General features: G+C 38.7%; 1 protein-coding gene across 1 annotated transcript; it reads right to left on the bottom strand.

Annotated features, from left to right (window-relative positions):
* Positions 1 to 244: 244 nt before the first annotated feature.
* Positions 245 to 17,453, bottom strand: LOC114667816 (zinc finger protein OZF-like). The gene is made up of 3 exons (XM_028823303.2): positions 17,348 to 17,453; positions 14,194 to 14,569; positions 245 to 1,681 (listed from the first exon to the last, which is right to left on the bottom strand). The coding sequence occupies exons 2-3, from the start codon at positions 14,534 to 14,536 to the stop codon at positions 693 to 695; spliced, it is 1,332 nt and encodes a 443-aa protein (XP_028679136.2). The 5' UTR covers positions 14,537 to 14,569; positions 17,348 to 17,453; the 3' UTR covers positions 245 to 692.
* Between the last annotated feature and the right edge of the window lie 5,792 nt (positions 17,454 to 23,245).

Raw genomic sequence — 23,245 nt, 5'->3', positions numbered from 1 at the left:
CGAGATGGTCAAGTAAATAATGTACAAGAAGAAAGGTTGATGTAATATAGAAAATGCACTGAAGGTCGACTAAGCAATGACTAAGAAATCAGCAGATGTCCTATACACAACGAGAATGGACAATTGTTATATGTACAGAAATTTCAAGGGTGGTAGCTCATCTCAAAAGGTATAAGAAGAACCAGAATATAATATAATAGACTTTTATTTTATATAAATCATTTGGGTCTAAACCAATGAACCGACCACAGTAAATTGTATGCATTGTCTGACACTGTATGTAAATTCAACAGTTTATAAAATTAAACTCTATTCTTTGTTTCTTTGACCATGCTGTAACAGACTGCTTTTGAAGAATGCTTCCTCCAAGGTATTTTGCTGAGGAGTAATCTCCTGCCCGAGTACTGAATTGTCCTGTTAGACGACGTTTCTTTATTCAAATGTTAAATTTCGACCACACTGCCATGATTTTCTGCTTCATTCAGAAAATGTATCATGATTTTGCTCAATGTGAAAATGTATATACATAACAAGAGAATCACCACATTATAAATACCAATACAGATTCTTTCCAATGTGAATTCTTACATGGTTCTGGCAATGGCTCCTTGTAGAAAAGGATTTGCTACATTTGGAGCAGTAAAACCATTTCATTTGTGAATTCTCCACAAAGTTTGTTTTAAGCACTGTCATTACAGGAGTGAACCTCCATCTTTAGCAACAACACATTCCTGTACCACATTTGTTTTCATTCTATTAAGTTTGCCATTATTGTAGTATGTAGTCCTCACACTCTTCCCACTGGTATGAATCCTTGTGTGTTTTAGAATACCGCTACTGTCTGCAAATTGTTTCCCACATTCAGAACAGCAATACGGCTTCTCCCCAGTGTGAATTCTTATGTGTCTTCGAAGATGGCTCATTCGTGAAAATTGCCGTCCACATTCAGAACAGCTGTAAGGCTTCACACCATTGTGAATCCTTATGTGGGTCTGAAGACTGCACTTAGAAGAAAATTTCTTTCCACATTCAGAGCAGCAATATGGCTTCTCACCAGTGTGAGTTCGGGTGTGTACCAGAAGACTTCTCTTTGAAGAAATTTGTTTTCCACATTCAGAACAGCAATAGGGCTTTTCTCCTGTGTGAATTCTTATGTGGGTTTGAAGACTCCTTTTTGATGAGAATTGTGTGCCACAATCAGAACAGCAATATGGCTTCTCTCCAGTGTGAATTGTTGTGTGTACCAGAAGACTCCTCTTTGATGAATATTGTTTGCCACAATCAGAACAGCAGTATGGCTTCTCTCCTGTGTGAGTTCTTGTGTGTACCAGAAGGCTGCTCTTCTTTGAAAACTGTTTGTCACAGTCAGGACAGCTATAAAGTTTCTGTCCTGTATGACTCCATTGACCATTGTTATATCTAAATTTGTGTTTAAAATTAGTCTTCATATCTTGGCAGAGATTTTTATTTGTGCTGTGCACCCCTTGTAGATTGTTAATAGTGTCGTTACTTGTTAGTTGCACAGCAGTTGAAGATTTATACTGCAGAGAAGTTGGGGTAAAAATCTCTGATCCAGATGTTGATTTCTTCACATTGTCCTCATGTGGTGCCTGTTGTGGTCTGCACTGAAGAAATATTTGAGGAGAGGCAGACTGGTGGAAGCTGTGACTATCTGGAAAATCTGTGAAAATACAATGGTCAACAGGTTTATGTAAATATGAGCATTTCTGAAAGAGATATGAAAATAGGGAACCATTTAATTTTACATTTACCTATCTGGCTGACACCTTTATCCAAGACGACTTACATTTATGATACAATTGGTTACATTTCTTTTTGTTTTTTGATTGGAGCATAAGCTGGTCAAGTGACATGCTCAGTCACACAGTGTCAGTATTAGGATTTGAACCGATAATCTTAGGGTTTGAAGTCCAAAGTTGTAACAAGTTGTTTTGTCTTAGTAGAGTAATATATTGCTCTACTTTACACTTTTGTATTATCAATATGTAGCCTTTGTCAGAATGCCTTTAATCTCACAGACCTACCACTGTTTATAAGGTATTGTACTTTATAACTTCTCCCCACCTTCCCTTCTACATCTATAACCTCAGGCAATTAGGTGTAGTAAAAGACAAGCAGGAGTTAAGTTACAATTTAAACAATGTATTTTTAGTGATATATATAAAAGTACATTTGAATATTGGCAACCATACAACCTGATAAATGGTGATGTGTAGTTCAGGTGGCACACAGACTTGTTAGTTACTTAAAAATGTCTCTAGTTACGGCATCATTGGTGGTCAGCATTCTTCAGAACAGGCCTCATGCCTGTCTCAATATGGCTGCCGAGCTGTGCTCTTCATTGTGTTGTCCTTTTCAGTTCATGGTGTGTGAGATGCTCCTTCATCATTTGGTAAGAGAGAAAGTGAGGGAGTGAGCAAAGTTATAGATTTTCTGTCCAACCCCTAGAGCCAATAGGGCATCATAGTACTTTAAGGCTTTTGATACAAGCCAGTTCCAAACAGCCATACTTAAGACCAATGGGGAATGGAACACCTTCACACCTGCCCCCAAAACCATATGTTGGCAGTTAGGCAGCCTGGCTTTGTGTCGGGGTTGAGAGAGAGACTTTAGCAGAGAAACACTCGCCAAACTGGTTTGAGGCACTACCCCCAAATCCTGTCGTAAGATTCAAAGAGACTCCATCTCCGTCCTGGTTGGGGATTGGGTGGGGGGGGGGGGGGGGTTGCTTGTAAACATGAATGCTTCTCACTGATGTAACACTAATATTAAATTGCTTTGCCTAACTTACAAATGAAGACATACAAAATATTTATCAACTTATATGCAAAATCTCATATTACAACACCAAAGAACTTAATCATGTCTTTATAAATCAAACTTTAATTCCACTAATACAATTCACATAACTAAAAACAGATTAATTTATTTGCTCTATATACAGATATGTAAAAAAGTAAAGAAAAGCCAAGTAAGTACACCTCATTGAAGTTTTTTGCATTTTAATGTATGTTAATATATTACAATTTTATCTTAATTTAAACAATATTTGTAAATCAAGGTGATGTAACTGGGGAAACAATTTGACTTTGCAATAGTTTATTCAACAAAAAAATGAACAGATACACCATTCCTGTTGTGGAAAAAGTAAGTCAACCCTTGGCACAAATAACTGGTGGTATCCCTTCAAATGGGCATTTCCTGTAACTGCCTAGCAGTCTGACATTGACTGTGAGAATGTTTTACCATATCCCACATGGAAAATTTATTTTCAGCTGTGCAATGTTTGAGGGGGTGTCTTGAGTGCACAGCCCGTTTCAAATTACAACACAGCATCTCAATGGGGTTCAGATCCACACTTTGAAAAGAAAAAAATGGATGGTTCTGGAATATACCAGACATTTCTTGGTAGATTAACTGGTATGTTTAGGGTCATTTTCATATTGTAAAGTCCACTGTTGGTTGAGCTTCAATCTTCTGACAGATGGTATCGTATTATCATTTAAACCCCTTCTGGTACAATGAGGAATCAAGAGTGGATTACATAATAGGGAAAAGCACACTCACATGCAAAAAGCAGACCCAAACTATAACATTTCTGCAATTACTTTACAGATGATATTAGATCCTTCTGTTTAAATGCTGTCTTTGGTTTCCCCAAACATATCTTCTGGAACTGTGGACGAACAAGACTATCTCGCCACATTTGTGCAGAGCACATTGTTTCATATGTCCTCAGGCATCATGTATAAACAGTGCATATGCACAAAAATGTTGTGTACGCCCATTTCCACACTCACTTTGACATGTATAAAAATTAAACTTGCTGTAAAGCCATGCAGATTTTCACGGCAGCCTCGACAGCTTTACAAAGGCAGACTCTGAAGAATTGTGATCTACCTGCTCCTTTGCAAGTTCTGTCCACTCTCGGGTTTTTAGCCACAGAAGCTTCTCAACATAAACTTGCTGACTGATCAGGTATTTCACAAACATTATTGACTTGCACTATTCCAGCTGTATAGGATGGTATTATCTGCTTGTCATCCAGATAGATAAGATTTCTCAACACTGTGGTGGAACTAGGAAACATCAAAGCGCAATTCGCAGCAATGTCCAGTTTTCCAAATGTAATTGGAGCAGTCAACTGCACGCACGTTGCTATTGTACATGATGCAAAACAAATTCCATCAGCCTGGGATGAATCACAAAAAGAATGAGCTGGTATTACATCTATAGGCTCTCTATAGCAGGAGGACCAATAAAATTGCAACTCTGCAGTGTTGCAGGTGCTGTTTCTAACTAATGTGGCAAAAGGCAAGCAGTCCTTTTAAGGATAGTGAGTCCCCTCAAAGAGCCACATAAATAGCAGAGAATCGATTCGTTGTAGCGCTTGTTGCCGACGCTACACCATAAAGGCACCTTCAGAGAATTAATTTGCGCATGTACACAGAAAGCATTTCCACTCTATTAATGTGCTGCACTATGGTGCACAGAAAGTGTGTCACATGTAGTGTGCTGCATAATGTAGCACACAATCGTGGCACCACCAAATGATCAGCCAAAGTGGACAGCGTTGGAGGTTCCTTGAATGTATGGGGCTGCATTTCTGCAAATGGAGTTGGAGATTTGGTCAGGATTAATGGTGTTCTCAATGCTGAGAAATACAGGCAGATATTTATCCATCATGCAATACCATCAGGGAGGCGTATGATTGGCCCCAAATTTATTCTGCAGGAGGACAACGACCCCAAACATACAGCCAAAGTCATTAAGAACTATCTTCAGTGTAAAGAAGAACAAGAAGTCCTGGAAGTGATGGTATGGCCCCCACAGAGCCCTTATCTCAAAATCATTGAGTGTGTCTGGGATTACATTAAGAGACAGAAGGACGTGAGGAAGCCTACATCCACAGAAGATCTGTGGTTAGTTCTCCAAGATGTTTGGAACAACCTACCAGCCGAGTTCCTTCAAAAACTGTGTGCAAGTGTACCTAGAAGAATTGATGCTGTTTTGAAGGCAAAGGGTGGTAACATCAAATAATGATTTGATTTAGATTTCTCTTTTGTTCATTCACTGCATTTTGTTGATTGATGAAAATAAATGATTAACACTTCCATTTTTGAAAGCATTCTTTGTTTACAGCATTTTTTCACACCTGCCTAAAACTTTTGCACAGTACTGTATATTTCTCAGTATTTTCATTATTCAGAGAGCTGTAATATTATGAATGTAATGATTCTGTGTCTAGTTGGAGGAAGAGCACGTAGTGATTCAGGCACATAGAGCACATATAAGATCAAACACACAACAAAGCATTTAACGTGCTACTTTAGTTATGATGGGATTTGAGAAACTAGTAAATTAAACGATTTTAAGATGAAGCTTATGATGTTCTACTTTAATGACAAAATAAACTACATGATTAATGTGGAAATTTCGAGATTAAAGTTGACATTTCGTGCTTTTTTCACATTGTGTGCCTTTTTTTTTCACTGTACCCTAATAAGCTTTCATATGACGCTCAGACGGTGGGCTACGAGTCGCCTTTTCACGCCGACTTTGATATGTGACTTCTTTTTAATTTTGGGCACTGTGCGACTTTGTGAACTTGAGCTTTCGAGTTTCTCCGACACGCTGTCACTCGATCAACTTCCTTTCGTTGCTTATATAACTGTTTAAACCAACAAATAGTACGTTTTCTTTGCTTCCATTTGGTATTCGCTGAAATTCTTCTATTTTTCCTCGTACTTTTGCCATTGCCTTTTCACAGAACACTGAGCGTAAGGGCTATTTATATTGATTTGCATATTCAAAGAGGCATAATTCTGGGAGGAGTTGGGGCGGGACAGCAGGCGCGTGCACGTGTGTTACTTTTCACGCTGACCGGGATTTATGGAGAGGAAGAACGTGGAAGTTGGCGAATGCACAGATTTATGCATCTGGATTTTTCTGTGCGTAAGCACATTTCGGCTTTTGTGCTTACATCATGTTATAGTGCAAATTCTACGCATGGCATTATGCATGAGGCCCCTGGACTTTTTTGTGCGTATGCACATTTCCACTTTTGTCGATATGCCATGTTTGAGTGTGAATTCTCGCGCTGCGTTATACACGAGGGCCCTGGTCTTTGCCTAGGCGGTCATGGGCAAACTTTAGTTTTGCCCTGATGTTCTTTCTGTTTTCTCCTGTTACACCTACCATATAAATCTAATTTGTGCAACCTCTTTCTAATGATAGACTCATTCACTTTAACTTCAGCTGTGGCAAGAGCTACTACCTGTAAGTTTCATGATGACATTTTGAGGTTCTTAGATACTTAGGGCTGAACATAGTGGGGCAGTCTGATCTAGACAAGCTGACTGTTGTTTAAAATGTCTACTTGAAAATCATTGTCTGGAAGATCAACAATTGTTTGGAGATCTTTGTAGAACCTGTCCTTAACTCAAGTGCACATATAACTTTCTTTCTGAAGGCCTCTGAGAGCTCTATACACACACTTCATTAACAAAGAGTAACCCAAACTAAATGTCTGACGTTTAAATAAGAATGTTTTTTCCACAGTCCTCTCTTATGATGTTCTAACCCAGGGGTGTCAAACTCAAATAATGAGTGGGCCAAAATTTAAAACTGAACAAAGCCGCGGGCCAAGGTTGAAAAAAATTACCTTTTAATAGGCACCCAAACAAGTTTTGCGTTGAAAATTGAACAAGCAAGGCTTATATAACTTTATAATGACATGCAAACCCGAGTTTCATGTTTAAATATAAAAATTGAATGCCTCTTTTCTATTTGCAGCCTTCTGAGGTAAATATCAAAATAAACTTTTTTCCACAGGCTAATAAATACATTTGAAAACAAAATAACAATAATGAATGAATCAAACATTCAAGCCTTGAAGTAGCAAGAGAAGAGTGCATGAATAAAATGTTTTTGCTCAGTTTGCTACACTGATTTGCTTTAACACTGAATATGGAACAAGCCATGCTTATAGCTTAACTTAACTTAATAGTGCAAAATCAACTGTCAAAGAACAAACGAAGAAACATCAATGGCATATTAAATAACATTTAAATAAAAAATGAATGCCTCTTTTCAATTTGCTAAATATCAACATTAACTTTTTCCACTGGCTAATACATAAATCAATCATTCAGGCCTTTTTACTGTTCAGTTTGCGACACACTGATCTAACATGGTGTGTTCAAACCAGACACCTGGCATCTTTTCTTGGATGCTAGTTCATCAGTGTCGGGGCTCAGGCTTTGAGCTGAGGCAACCTTCATTATCGAACGAAGGTGTTCATCAGTGAGACGTGCCCTGTGAGATGTTTTCGTCATCTTCATTGAGGAGAAAAGTTGCTCACATAGGTAAGTGCTGCCGAACATGGAGAGCAATTGAGCAGCTTGGGTGCGGAGCTGAGGCATTGTGTCAGGGATGTGTTGTGGAAACTGTGCGGCGCCAACAGCATCATACTTTGACTTCAGCGTGTCATCACACTGGAGTTCAATCAGCTCCATTTGAATGTTAGTTGGTGCTTTTTCCACATCGACTGCGAAGGGATTACTAAGCAGTTCAAATCTCCATTTCTGACCATCAAAGTCGCCAAATCGTCGGTTAAACTCAGCGCCGAGTACACTGAGTTTTTCAGCAAACTGTGCGCACACGGCGGTAGAGATCTGCGTATTTATGGTTTGGCAACAGGGGAAATGGCCAAGGTTTCCTTGCAGCAGCTGATTCTCCCACAGGCAGAGTTTAGCTTTAAAAGCTTTCACTGACGAGTACATCTCGGTGATGATGCGGCCCCGCCCCTGTAGCTGCAGGTTCAGCGCATCAAGATGGCTTGCGATGTCAGACAGAAAGGCCAGCTCACACATAAACTTTTGCTCCTGGAGTTCTGCTGTGTCCTTCCCTTTGCTTTGCAGAAACTGACATATTTCTTCACGCAGCTCGAAAAATCTGTTCAGTACTTTTCCGCGGCTTAACCATCTCACCTCTGTGTGATACGGCACGTCTGTGTGTTCCGAACCAAACTCTTCCAGAAAAGACTTAAACTCGCGGTGATTCAGACCTTTGGCTCTTATAAAGTTAACAACTTGTGTTACTGTGGTCATAACATGTTCCATCTTTAGGGCTTTAGCACACAGTGACTCTTGATGTATAATGCAGTGATAAACCGATAGCTCACCTGCACAGTTCTCTTCCCGCATCTTTTCACGCATCCTGCCCACCAGACCATTCTTTTTACCACTCATCGCTGGCGCACCATCAGTGGTTAATCCCACGAGTTTATCCCACGGCAGGTTTATTTCAGTTACACATTTGCAAACCTCCTCAAAAATGTCCGTCCCTGTGGTTGTGCCATGCATGGATTTAAATCCCAAAAGCTCCTCCGTAACACACATTTTTGAGTCGACACCGCGGATGAAGACTGACAGCTGCGCAGTATCAGACGCGTCAGTGCTCTCGTCCACAGCGAGGGAAAAAGAAACAAAATCTTTCCCCTTTTCCATCAGCTGGTCATGCAGATTGGTGGCAAGATCACATATGCGCTCTGCTATTGTGTTCCTGCTCAGGCTTACGTTTGAAAAGGCCTGTTTTTTCTCTGGGCACACTTGGTCACAAACTTTCAGCATTATCTTTTTAATAAATTCTCCCTCATTAAAGGATCGGGTTGATTTGGCGATTTCTTCTGCCACGATATAACTCGCCTTTACAGCAGCCTCGTTTTGTGCTGTGGCTTTTTTGAACATATTTTGTTGTGAAACCAACCCTCTCTTCATCTCCTCTACTTTCTGGCTCCTTTGAGTCGTGTCCAGGTCCTTGTACATGTCCTGATGTTTCGTTTCATAGTGTCGCCTAAGGTTGTACTCCTTAGGTACCGACACGTTGGCTCCACAAACGAGACAAACAGGTCTGTCTTTCAGATACGTAAACATATATTCTGTCTCCCACCTGTCCCGAAAAGTTCTGTTTTCTCCCTTCCTTTTCGTCATTTTTGGTAGGGGTAAAACAGTGACACCTAGAGTTGTAGTATTGGGCCGCAGCACGTCTGGAAAGAACGCTGCTTGCTAGAAATCTACTGACACAAAGCTGGCGCGCCAAAACAACCGCAGAGCATTATGGGATTTGTAGTATTCGCAGTGAATGCGGTGTTACAGCAACACCGCCGCTGTATAATACCGGTGGGCCAGCTCTAATGTTAATTTGATATTGCCCCACGGGCCAAATGAAATTACACGGCGGGCCAAATTTGGCCCGCGGGCCAGAGTTTGACACCTGTGTTCTAACCATTTACACCTGATTCTAATTTTAGGTATTTAAGGCAGTTATAAATGTAGGACTGTAGCACATTACTTTATGTTTATTTAAATTAAACAATGAACTACAAAATTTAAATATGGCCCATTGAATGCCACAGTAATGTTCTGGTTTTGGAAAACAAAATTATTATCTAATTGTGGCATGATATTTCTTATATCACCTTTATCTCTAGACACTGTTTAAATGAACATCAAATCTTTAGATGTTTTCATATTATAAAAGAAAAAAAATCTTGGGGTGTACCTATTTTTTCACAAGACTGCATTTGTTTGTTGGCTGTGCTAAAACACAAAAATGCTTCAGTGTCAAAACACCTTCAGTTTTGCATTTCATTCACAATAATAAATAAAGTTTTGTTCAAATTATACACATGATCTTTTAAAGATATAACATTTGCGATTTAAATTGCAATTATTTTCAATTTATGATGTATGTGTTCCTACATAAAAAGAAGCACAGTTGCTGCATACACCTTATCTTAAAGGAGTAATAACCAGAAACTCAGCCCAGGAGACCAGTTACTGTGCCTTTGGCCCAGCAGAATATACACAAATTCTGGAGTTTCTGGAGACTGTCTGTCTATGTGACATGTACTCTGCATTCAGCTACATAAAATAAAAACTTTAGACTTGCTGTCAATTGATGTTAATGAAGCAAACTGTTCTGCAACGGCAACTCTTTTAGTCAGTCTGATCACACCCTTATGAGTTAATGCCTGTGCATCACCACACAGTGCATTAAATATCAGGAAAAGGGGGAGAATGAAAGGTAATCAGGTCCTACAGGACTGTTTGGAAGTAAGTAATTAGGAAATGTTCTGAGAGTTGTATGTGGAGATGCTGATGAAGGACACAGGCAATAAAGGGTGAAGAGTCCCAGTGGTTTTAGAAACAAACTGCTCAAAAAAATTAAAGGAACACTTTGAAAACACATCAGATCTCAAATGGAAAAAATAATCATGCTGGATATCTACAGTATACTGATATGGACTGGGTAATTTGTTAGGAACGAAAGGATGCCACACTGTTTGATGGAAATTAAAATTATCAGCCTACAGAGGGCTGAATATAAAGACATTCAGAAAAATCAAAGTGAAAAAATGATGCGGCAGGCTAGTGCATTTTGCCGAAATTTCAATGCAGCAACTCTGAATCGTGCTCAGTAGTATATATGGCCTCCATTTGCTTGTATGCATGCCTGACAACATCAGTGGTGGTTGGGGGGCTGGGGCGGCATTTGGTGGGGGGCTGGGGCATGCTCCTAATGAGATGATGGAGAGTGTCCTGGGGGATCTCCTCCCAGATCTGGACCAGGGCATTACTGAGCTCCTGGACAGTCTGAGGTGCAACCTGGCAGTGTCGGATGGACCGAAACATAATGTCCCAGAGGTGTTCTATTGGATTTAGGTCAGGCGAGCATGGGGGCCAGTCAGTGGTACCAATTCCTTCATCTGCTAGGAACTGCCTGCATACTCTCGCTACATGAGGCCGGGCATTGTCGTGCACCAGGAGGAACCCAGGACCCTCTGAACCAGCATAGGGTCTGACAATGGGTCCAAGGATTTCATCCCGATACCTAATGGCAGTCAAGGTGCCGTGGTCTAGCCAGACCATCACTGACCCACCACCAAACCGGTCATGTATTGTAATTAGTAAAGCAAGACAGGCTTCTGCTTCTTAACCCTTAAACCGCCAGAACCGGCTATAGTCATTTCCCAATCCAATTTGGCAGCATGCCTGGGCTGAGTATATTCGGCAACGTATATTCGCTGAATGCCGCAACTGACTATAGTCAGTTCCCATATTTGCCAGCATGCTGGAGCTGATCAGTCAGTGCCGTACACTTGTTGAGCAGCCAGCTCATGGCAACTGCCACCCCCTGCAGCATATCCCAGGGATTCAGCTGCTGCACTAGACTATAGCCTGCAAGCGTCAGCGTTGGCCTCTGTGTGCTTGTGTGCAGCCAGTTCAAGCGTAGTTGGCTTGGTGATTTACTGAATTTCATCAATGGCATCAGTTGCACCTTGTACATATAATAATAGATTGTTGCAGTAGTCTTTTTTTCATGGGATTAACAGTTTATTGGCAATGTGCAAAATGATCAGTGTTGCAGTAATTGTGATGCTATTTGCATGAAAATAAATGTGTTCCATTAAAATTTCACTTTTTCTTGGTGAATTGTGACATTTCCTTAAAAAGGGCAGCAAAAAAGTATTTGGTGTTCAGGGGTGCATTAACCCCTTAAGTATGTGGCAGTTTAAAAGATGTCACACACGTGCGATTACGAAGCAGCTAAAGTAACGGTAATACTATGCCAGACCAGGGGGTGGCAGAGTGTGATGACTGTCTCTCTTAGTCTTTTGCAGACCATTCTCGGGAAACCCCATCAGGTTCCCGGCGCCACTGATGATGTCACTTCCGGTCCCAGCCTGGATGACCTCATTTCCTCTCCCAACTTTTAAAACCGCTATCTTACCTCCACTTGATCAGTTCTGTTTTGGACTCTGATAAACACTGCAAACCTTTAGCCAGGAACATATTATACGGGTGGCTTCTCCAAACCTTTGTGACTGACTGGAGTCTATTTTGTTACAAAATACACTCATTTACCATGCATTTTAGCACAGGTTTTACTACCTCACTCTCTACTAAACATTTCACCAGCACCATTCTGGCTCACCTTTAAACTGATTTACTACTGATTTTATAAAAGAACTGTCAAGAATCCATCCATCCATCCATCCATTTTCCAACCCGCTGAATCCGAACACAGGGTCACGGGGCTCTGCTGGAGCCAATCCCAGACAACACAGGGCACAAGGCAGGAACCAATCCCGGGCAGGGTGCCAACCCACCGCAGGACACACACAAACACACCCACACACCAAGCACACACTAGGGCCAATTTAGAATCGCCAATCCACCTAACCTGCATGTTTTTGTACTGTGGGAGGAAACCAGAGCGCCCGGAGGAAACCCATGCAGACACGGGGAGAACATGCAAACTCCACGCAGGGAGGACCTGGGAAGCGAACCCGGGTCTCCTAACTGTGAGGCAGCAGCGCTACCACTGCGCCACCGTGCTGCCTGTCAAGAATCCAATATGCTAAAATTCTTTTTCATTACATATAATGTAAAATAACTTGAAGCACAAAGCAGGAGTCACAAAAATAATAAACTAACAAATATTAAACGTTGGACTGCATATTACTGCAAGCACCATAGAACTCTCCTTCCTTATAAACCTTTTAACTGCTTCTGTTAACTGCCATGTTATAGACAATAATAACCAAAGGAAAACTTGTAAAGGCTTTATATAAAGCCTGTTCCAAACTGCATTCTTTGCTATTGTGCGATTTACACTTTTTTTTTTTTTTTGCATCCAGGACATATAAAATCAACACATCTCCTGATTCAGAATAAAGCATCTGCCTACCATTTGTAGTTTTCAATCAATCTTACACTCATTTTCACTGCTGCCTCTTGGTTTTGTAGGCCCATGACTAAACATCTTACTTTCTTTCTTTCTACCACAAGCAGGCCTTTTACTGAGTTTTCAGGGAAAAAACAAAGTTTGCATTACATACCATAGTAAAATAACAGAGCATACAGCACTCATAGTGCTGACTAATGATGAAAGAACCCCACAAAGTCTGGTGGTATCAGAAACTCAGTTTCAAAGTTCAGAGACGTTGCCAAACTTCATGAAATACAGGAGGAACTAAGCTATTTTTGAGTGGATTATAATGGTTCTTTTAAGAAGCATCTACCAACTATGCTGGACTGATTATTGCAGTCAAAAATGTGATCTGAGTTGTGAGAGAGCAGTACTAACAACTGCAAGACTGTGCCTCAAACAACACATATTGGCAGTGCCACAAAACAGTGGCATGGGACTGGCTCATTCCATTGTTTAAATTCACAGAACCTGGCATAGCTAGAAGATTGTTTTTGCTTCCAATCTGTTTGTGTAAATGCTGTGTGCTTTTTTCTTTCATCAAGAAGATAAAAATGCCTGGTAGACAGTAATAAATCTTTTGTACTAACTGAACACCAACTTGTTAAAATGGCACAAGAATGAATGTATCTGAGGAGAGGAAAAGTGTTTATTTAAGAGAAGCAGAAAGCAGAATGCCAAAATGACCTCTTACTTGCATTCAGCTGATATATTTAAAAAATCAGTCCAGAAAATTCTCAGTCACATCCACTTTCACCTGAGAAGCAGAAATGGTTACATGAAAGCTTGGTTCACTCTGTCTATAGACAGATCCCTGTAAGAGGCTTTAAGATGAACACCATTTTAGTTATCTGGGATTGCCATTGGTATTCTTAGGATAGGAAATGCTAATTTATTTGGTCAATTTACGGATGGACAGCCTTTGTTCCATCTCTGTATATATGGAGCTCACTGGATTACAATGCTGCCCTGAATCGCCTTCCTACTTACCTACTTTACACTAGTTTATGTGCATGCTCTCTCTCCTGATCTTCCAATTAACCTTACACTCCTATTTTGTATAGTTGGGAGTGAAAGTAAAAATGAATACTTAAGGATCGAGGTGACCTTTAGACAAAAAGTGAAACTAAAAAAAAAAAGTTAGAGTTCGGCCTCCTGTTATATACATGCATTCACAAGCTCACAAAATGCATTTCTCTTGAACATACAGTATATGCACTTGAAAATGACACCTTAGGGGATATAATCAACAATACTAAGTCTAACTAATCAAAAAAGACCACCACTACTAATATTAAACCTCACTGCATTTACAGTTTTCACATAAAAAGTATCTCCCTTTCAGGCTCATACTCCTGACTCTAAAGCTAATGATTATCTTTATTTTACACTTACTTTCTTCAGACTGATTTGTAGGTGGTAGCTGATCTTCTGGAGTTATAACAGATGAAATCCCCTCAGTCATCTTTGTGTCAGACTGCAATAATTCAGACTTCACTTTGTGCTTCACATGCTCCATAATTTTATGTTTGTGTGTTTCATCGCTGACAGGCATCTCTCCATTTTCTTCTTTAAAGTCCACAGTAACCAATTCATAATCCTCATCCTTAATGCAGAGACTCTTCTGGTTAGGGTGGGCAGACTTCCAATCACTGTCCTCCTCCTTAAAACATACAGTCATCATCTCCATGGCATTTATGTCAGCTTCACACATCTCCTCTTTCACATTCATCTTCATGTTAAAGTAACTGTCAAGTGCTTCTTTTTCTTGCTGTTAAAAGAACATGATTCAATTTGATCAACAATGAACCATTCAGAACAAATAATATTTCAGTTTCTTTTTATAGCACCCCCTCGGATACATTTTACATTATGTCAGACAGTTTACAGAAATCACACCATAGGAAGTTGACAGTCACTCATTACTCTGCATATCAATTCATCAAGTGTAAAATAAACTTAGAACTATTGAGTGAAACAACACTTTTCGCAAAAATCGCCTTAATCCTACACTATCTTGTCTGTTAAGTTTTTTTCTCTGAATTTACTGCCTTAATCTTCTTATTTATTTATCCGGTTTGTACAATGCTATATACTGTATACCCTGCCGTTCTTCTTAAATTCTGTGAAGTGCCTTGAGCATGGGAAAGGCGCTATATAAAAAAATGTATTATTATTATTATTAAAGTCCTACAGCCATGTGGATAACTACCACAAGCAGATGTGACCCAACAGTATACAGCACTTGACTTATATATACTGTGTTTAAAACTAAAAGTGCTGTAAGGCAGGTCACAAGATTTGCTTCAATCATTAGTTTAAGATATACTTTGTGAATTTCTATGATGTAACTTAGTGGAAACAACGTAGCAGTGTGGGATATATTAAGGCAAATTTACAAGGTGAAATTAATAAATTCTTTTTCTGGATGGCAACATTAACAGCAGGTGCCACCATAATTTGCTTTATAAAGTAAATATCACAGTTGAGGGTGAAAAAGAACTGATTAGCATCAAAAAATCAAAGAGCTAAACAGTAAAAATGCAACAAAGGCAGAGATCAGACACCTGTACACATCATGAACAGTTGGAATTTTATCTCAGATTTTAGCAGAAAGGAACAAATTATGCTTTAAATATCAAAAACTTAGAAGATAATTTGGATAACTGAAACATTTTTGTTAAGGCACTATGTTAAGAGTAGGACCAATAGCATGCTACAATGGCAGTTTTCTGCCACTTTGATGTTCTTGTAATGAAACCTGAGATAATTAAATTCAAGGAATTCAATAAACACACAGTAGTAAACACAAGATTTCAATTTATCGAGTTGGTGAAAAAAAAACTTTTTTGGGGAGGAATACGGAGTTCTGCATTATTAAAAAGTCAAATGGCACTTATGAAGTGGAAAAATTCATAATGATAAAACGCTCCGTAAATTTCAGAGTATTTTCCTCCCCAAATCCTTAAAAAACATGCATTAACTTGTTTTGTGTACATGTCTAGTAAAATACCCAATAAGATAGCTCCAAACAGCATAGCAAGAACATTTTTGTTTTTTTTTTAAGCACTTTTTGGGGTCGGATTCAAGGTTGTCTCCAAATGCTACCTCTGTTACTGCGCAGAGCTTGCCATTCCTGACCCAAAGGATTCACACTCATGCCATTATTCTTTTAGGTATCTCACTGTCCTGAGAAGGATGAACAGTATGAACATGAACATACACATGGGCCTTTACATGAATTTCCCATTGGGATTAATAAAGTATCTATCTATCTATCTATCTATCTATCCAATATGTCTGTGGAAGAAAAGAGGAGCACCCAGACACTGGGAGAACATGCAGACTTCATAATAATAATAATAATAATAATTATAAATAATAATAAATAATTCTTTGCATTTATATAGCGCTTTTCTCACTACTCAAAGCGCTCAGCAATTGCAGGTTAAGGACCTTGCTGAAGGGCCCAACAGAGCAGAGTCCCTATTCGCATTTACGGGATTCGAACCGGCAACCTTCCGATTGCCAGTGCAGATCCCTAGCCTCAGAGCCACCACTCTTGTATTGTAGCAACCTATGTAAATAAGCACAAGAAGATTTGTGGCTGTAATGGCTTCTTCGAGTTAATTGCTCTTATAAGTTCAATGCAAATGGATTACTATTGTTAGCTTCATTCTTTTGGGTAATGGAGTACATCTCTAATACCACAAACACTTAAGAAAGCCTGGTTAGCTGTCCCATGTCAGCTTCACCTGCATATCTGTCAACTTCAATTGTGATCACTGTCCGTCATCATTAGTCGCCTCACTCCTCATTGACTTCACCCTGTGCTTCTACCCCTTAACCCACTACTCATGCTCCAGGACCAGGAGCAAACTATACAGCGAAAGTGCAAAATATAATGAAATCAACAAAAGAGATTTAAGCATTTAAATCTATAGCAAAAACAAATACTTCTAAATGTCTTATAAATGTAAAAATCATAACATTGTGCTTTTCTGAATGTCAAATAATCTATATATCTATAGTATATCTATCTATCTATCTATATAGATATATATAAATAACCCTAACCCTTACAATCAGAAACGTCTCCTCCCAGCGCCCTTCATTCCTTCAGACAATTGTCAGCAAGTGGCTGCCTGCACATTACAATATACTGTATTTTGGCCTTTTTGACACAACGGCTTCAATATGTTAATGTAAGCATTGCAATCTCTTAAATAAATTTAAAAAATGCAGACACCAGAGGGCTGTTTCACTGTGAAATCGCCTCCTCCTCCTTAAACTCAAAACAGTCCGGTGATTCCATGAAACCGCTGAATGAAGGAATATACGGTAAGGAATTAACTTTAGTGTCGATCACAGGCTGCTTGAAGTAGAAATCAGACTCAACGAATTGAAGTGAGCCGTTGACAAATAAAGACGGTCTAAGGACACGAATAAGCCCTCGTCAGAGAATGAAATCTTAAAGTGTAACTCTGACTTGAGCGAATGAAAAATCGCACATTCATGAAGCGAAAGCCCCAAACTTCAGATTACTTACCTGCTACCTCTGGGTGATGTAGTACATTTTTAAACCCAACGCATTCAACAAAATTCCACCGTGTAGTTCCAAGTGCTCATATGTGATAGGCACGCGCCGACTTCATAGTTTGTCGCCCTTCATGACGTCACTCGGCAGTCTTATTATGCGCATTTGCTCAAAGGTCCATACTGGATTCTATTCAAAGTTTGAAAAATGTTGAAAAGTCAGGTAGACGCTATGAAACTATAATCTGCGCGATTGTTTTATTTTCCTTTAATATGGTAAGCTTGCTCTTTCTTTAAAATGTGTAGTATTCGTGTGCTGAAATAAGACTCGAAACCTTTCAGTTAGAAGCGCTTCTGTTTTTCCTATGGCAAAACATTTCTAAATGTTTCACACACAAAGTCTGAAATCGCTAGTTAACTTATCCTGCTGTTGTTAGTGGATGTTAAGAGAACCTAAAACCAACACAAGGAGAGCGTGAAAACGCCATACAGATAACGCTGCGTTTATTTTAAAGAATCCGCCATTCGTGTAAGACAGTATCCGTTTATTCTATTTGTTGATTGTTTCAGGGCTCACTTTTAATAAAACTATCATGTTCTGGAGAACCTAGAGAGACTAATGATAAAATTGAATGTTTTATGCAAATGTACTTTATAGACTAGAATAAAGAATGGAACTTTTTCGGTTTTAAACACTTTCTTAATTTTACGACATGGATCATTACAAACTACAAGAGCGAGCGTCCTGTTTTAAAGTAAAATAAAATGTTCGCGCAGATTATACTTTTATTGCATCCACGTCAATTTACAAATGACTTTTCTTAGTCTTTATTTCATCCTTTTAAAGAGAAACAGAGACAGAAAGGGAGGAGGTGGCGCGCAGATTTATGTAAACCAGAACGAGGGCGTGCACGTTGACGGCAGGCAACGCTACGTGTCATGTGACGTCATCAAGGGCGACGAACACAAGTCGACGCGCTCCTCGTGTATCTCTCTCTAGCTCGCTTAAGAGGTGCAAAGAGGTTTTAGCATTTTATTTAGAGACAGGAGGTAAGGTGATCCGAGTTTTGCGGTTTTATGGATGTTGGATTTTCTCATTCAGTGTTACGGGACTTAAAACACATGCAAGTGGAATCTTAGGCTCTGCTCGACTTAATTCTCAGTGTCGCGCATGATTATTTACTATATTATCCTGTCTGCAGTTCAGTTGAAGTTACGCTGTTAACTTCCGTTTCAGCTTCGAAGCGCCCAGACACAGTGTTTAATACTAAAGGTGTACCGTATGTTCCTTTAATCAAGGTCCTCGTGAGATTGCTGAACCTTTTGATCTTGAAAAGGAGACGACTTCGCGCACAAATAACGCTTTGATTTTTTTTTTTTTTGCATTTTTATTGAAGAGAGTAAAACAGCTGCGGTTACAGAAAGTTCAGTCAAAAAGCATCCACTGTGTTAAAAAATCCATCGAATGAAAACAAAACAGTTTATTGGAGAAACACGTTATTTGTTTAGCTATGAATTTATTTCAGTTTTGAAAGGTTAGATTTCATTTTCCCATCGAGTTGTAAGAGGTGCATTTGGATTTTTCCAGTTAAGCAAGATGAGTTTGTGTGAACCATATCGTTTAGGTTACGTATTTCTAGAATATATAACAAACATTTGTAAGTTCTGACTTTTATATTCAGGATACAAAAAAAAAAAGAATGTGGGATACAAGTACAATTTAAATTAAGGTTGAATAGTTTTGATGTGTCATCGCAAACTTAGAAGTATAGCTGAGTTATTTAATAAGTCAGTCTCGACAAACCATAAATAATCTTATCTTTCTAAGTGACCTCATCCTATCTAAATAACATTTAGACAGTATTATAATTCATTGTGTAGTGTCTATCTGAGCTAAAGAAGGCATTATCAAAATGGGCAATCCTCCGAATACCGGTCCCAAATTATTTAACAACTCTTTTCCTATCGAGTGGACAATACTACACTGAAAGCCGCGAAAAAACATTTATTGCAATACAATAACATGTATTTCCAATATTTTGTATTAATTCCAGCACAACAGCTGCAACGTCTCTTAGTGGTAACGGATTACCACGCAATCTTTTCGGCAATTATATGCATTTGCTCAGCGATAACTACAACATTTAGTTGCTCCGTGTTGAACCGTCACCACTAAGAGACGTTGCAGCTGTTGTGCTGGAATTAATACAAAATATTGGAAATACATGTTATTGTATTGCAATAAATGTTTTTTCGCGGCTTTCAGTGTAGTATTGTCCACTCGATAGGAAAAGAGTTGTTAAATAATTTGGGACCGGTATTCGGAGGATTGCCTCAAAATGTAATCATATGTAGCAACTTTGAGAGGGATTTCCCCACTAATTAAAGTCTAAGACAAGAGCTCTCCAAAAAGATGGCAAATGCAGTAAAAAAAAAAGCTGCCAACTGATTATGTAACCCCTTTACAGAAAACACAAGCATCTTTTGCATCTGTAGCGGCTTTAGAATGGCTGCTGGTGATTTGGAAGAAGACAGACACAGCAATACCCAAATTCTGCCGTTTATTCTACAAAAGCGTCATCCACTTTTTTCTGCAAAAGCGTCCTCCAGCTTTTTTTTTTTTTTTAATTAACCATATATACACAAATACGATAAATACAAATTTAACAATTGAATATAAACAGCAACAATGAAGGACAATAATTAACGTTGCAACATACCTACAAGACAAGCAGTAAAGGGCACAGTCAGCACATGTAACGTCAGGCGCTCTCTGTCTCCTGTAGCAAGCCAAACAAAATACCAATGAGGTTGGATCTCCGCTAAATCAAACACTTTTAAAATCCACTTCTGCCGACCAAAAGTGACAACAGACCCTCAAAACACATCAACAACCACGTGGTGTGATGTTTCCACTCAGTTTCAGACAGAAAAACACTCATTTAAAACTTGTCAGCTTATACAAGAGACGGAGAGCATTGAGAAGCACCTTACCTGCAACAGCGTCCTCCAGCTTTTGCCAGGAGCCTGCTGTACGTCACATGTGCGTCCTATGGGTGTTACATTAATTAAAGCCCCCCCCTGCTACAACAGACAAATAAGAACTATATACAACAGATACAATGATTACATTCACATTAAACAAAATTCACAATATATAAAACAGAAGAATTTCAGTATAAAAAAATATAGTTTTGAGAATGTTCACAATAAAACAAACTAACTCAGCCACACATCAGCAAACTCATGAAGTGTTTTCTTAACCGAAGGGTATCTGCTGTGTTTTAAATGGCAATTCTCTCATTTGTTATTAGAAGAAAAAAAAAAGGTCCAGATTAAGTGGATCGTAAGACAGTATTTTCTTTGGTGAGCTGACAAATATGTCATTGGGTGATCAGTTTTATAACATAATAAGCTCCTTATAAAATTATTTCACTTCTTGTCTTCTTGTCTTTTATGTTAATTCCTTTTATTGATGATAAATAATAAAAGTATCTGCAATATTGTGATGTCCTTCAATAAAAGAGGAAAAGTAGCTTTTCATAGTCTCTTATTTAAGAGATATTTCCAAATTTTGAGCAAGTCAGAATGGGCAACTATATGAGGGTCCGGTACTTTTCTATTATTGTGACACAAATCATATCGTTTTTAAGATTAGGCACCCAAAAGGGATATTAACATTAGGGACCTATAGGTAACTATGCTCCATCCCCACTAACTTTAAGGTTAGTATTTCTGGTTGGGGTAGGCCAGTCTAATAATTTAAAATCCCAAAATCGAGTAACCAGGGTGGCGGCCCCACCAATTTGCGTCACAATAATCGAAAAGTACAGAGGGACCTTCTCAATTAACTGGTGAACAAATACAATTTTGTGTTTCTATCATTTATCTAAGAATCATTATCTTGTTTTTTTGGGTGATAATGTTCGTTGTACCAAAGAGTAAAAGCCTGTTTTATTTTGGAGAATTCAAAGACAAGTCCTCAATTTGGTTTTTTGTTCTTAAGCACACCCTTTTCAACTTTGAGGCGGCTTCTTTATGAAATTAAAAGTAATCTTGACCATATTTGTATACCATTTTACCGCAACAAATCATCTGTTGTCAATATCATTGACATAATTAAACATTGCTGCTCAAGTGTGATTTGGTGTTTCTGTACTGCAGATAACTGGAATATAATTCCAAAAAAGTGTCACACTTATAATCTCTTACAATTCTTCACTACACATAATTAAGAAAATAATAGGCAATTCCGGAAAACTGTTGGCACTCTGATTATTACAATTAGGTATAAAGTAACTATAAACTTTCTTGAAATGGCAACACAATGTTTTGGCACAACTTGGAATATGAAGTACACTACCAGTATCCATTTGACATTGGGAAGGTGAACACATAAAATGGCACATTGAGGACAGAGCATACCACAAGTTGTTGAGGGCAGCATGCTTACAACATTTTTGATGACCCGGGTTCACTTCCTTGGTCCTCCCTGCGTGGAGTTTGCATGTTCTCCCTGTGTCTGCGTGGGTTTCCTCCGGGTGCTCTGGTTTCCTTCCACAGTCCAAAGACATTCCGGTTAGGTGGATTGGTGATTCTAAATTGGCCCTAGTGTGTGCTTGGTGTGTTTGTGTGTGTCCTGCGGTGGGTTGGCACCCTGCCCGGGATTGGTTCCTGCCTTGTGCCCTGTGTTGGCTGGGATTGGCTCCAGCAGACCCCCGTGACCCTGTGTTCAGATTCAGCGGGTTGGAAAATGGATGGATGGTTTACTTCTACTTTTAACTGCATTTTTTAAGCTAGTATTTAAATTGGGGGACAAGCTAAAGTATATTGTATGTTAAATAGCTTCTGCACTTAATATTTTACCTTTTATATTTTGTTTTGTACTGTAATAAATAGAATGTTGTAATATTAATTTGGTCTAGATTCTTGCATATTTTATGAAAAGTAAACTTTAGATGTGGTGTGGTAAGGGTATCAAACCAGAGGTTTCTTTAAAGGGTTAAGAATGTTTTGGGATGTCAATTTCAGGGCAGTGGAGCAATGCCCTGTGATATGTAATTCAAACCTGTTAAAGTCTCGTGACCAGGTGTGGGGACCAGAGGTTTGGAACTGCAGGGTGAAATTGCAGGTCTCCATATCTCTCATCTCTTAGACATAACTTTGGCATCCCTCCAGACCAAGTTCTAGACAGCACAGATAAACTGATTTTCAGTTTCATTTTGCATGCAGTGGTTTGCGTGTTTTGTGAAAGGGCATGTTTCCCATTTAAATGTGCAAGGTTTCCACTAATTTTTAGTAAATCAGTAAAACTATGTTCTTTTTTTTTTTTTAAATATATATATAAATGTATTTCTTATTTTATCTTTTATCCATACTGCAAGAAGAGTTTAATCCAATATACCAGCTCAACTGGTTTATCATTCAGCTTTAGGCGGCAGTATTAAGTGGATGTTCATAACTTATTTAAGCAAATTAAGATTTTTTTGTTTGAAACATTTAATTCTACAGGATGAAATTGGTAAATAGGAAACTTTTTTTGAGTTATTAGAAACAGTTGAGATTTTGCTTTAGAGATTTTAAAGAAAGACTATAAACATCAATTAATACTCATATCATTTAGATGCTGTACTCCAGCATTAAGCATCTTTTTCCATACAGTCCTATCTGTAAACCCTCTGCTGATGCCTAGTGCTCCTATTATACAGGACTATTTGTGAGTTGTCAAAACTGCTATGGCTGTGCACACAAGCTGATAGAAAAGAATTGGAGTAAGTGAGTCAAAGGACGTTAAAATAATGAATTAAAGGTACTCAATTGTGTTGAATATTGGATATTTTAGATCTTTGATTTAAGATGGCAAGTATTCAGAAATGTAATTTTTTTTCTTTGGTAATATGAAATCATTTTA

This window comes from Erpetoichthys calabaricus, chromosome 1 (assembly GCF_900747795.2).
Source record: "Erpetoichthys calabaricus chromosome 1, fErpCal1.3, whole genome shotgun sequence".
NCBI classification, from domain to species: domain Eukaryota; kingdom Metazoa; phylum Chordata; class Cladistia; order Polypteriformes; family Polypteridae; genus Erpetoichthys; species Erpetoichthys calabaricus.
Note: the sequence above shows the minus strand (reverse complement) of the source record. Positions and strands in the feature narration are given on the sequence as shown.

Bases quoted from the DNA above. Each gene is read 5' to 3' on its own strand.
- LOC114667816 (XM_028823303.2), bottom strand. From the start codon at position 14,536: ATGAAGATGAATGTGAAAGAGGAGATGTGTGAAGCTGACATAAATGCC. The intron at 1,682-14,193 runs GTAAGTGTAAAA...GTATTTTCACAG, and splicing joins TACAAATCAGTCTGAAGAAA to ATTTTCCAGATAGTCACAGC.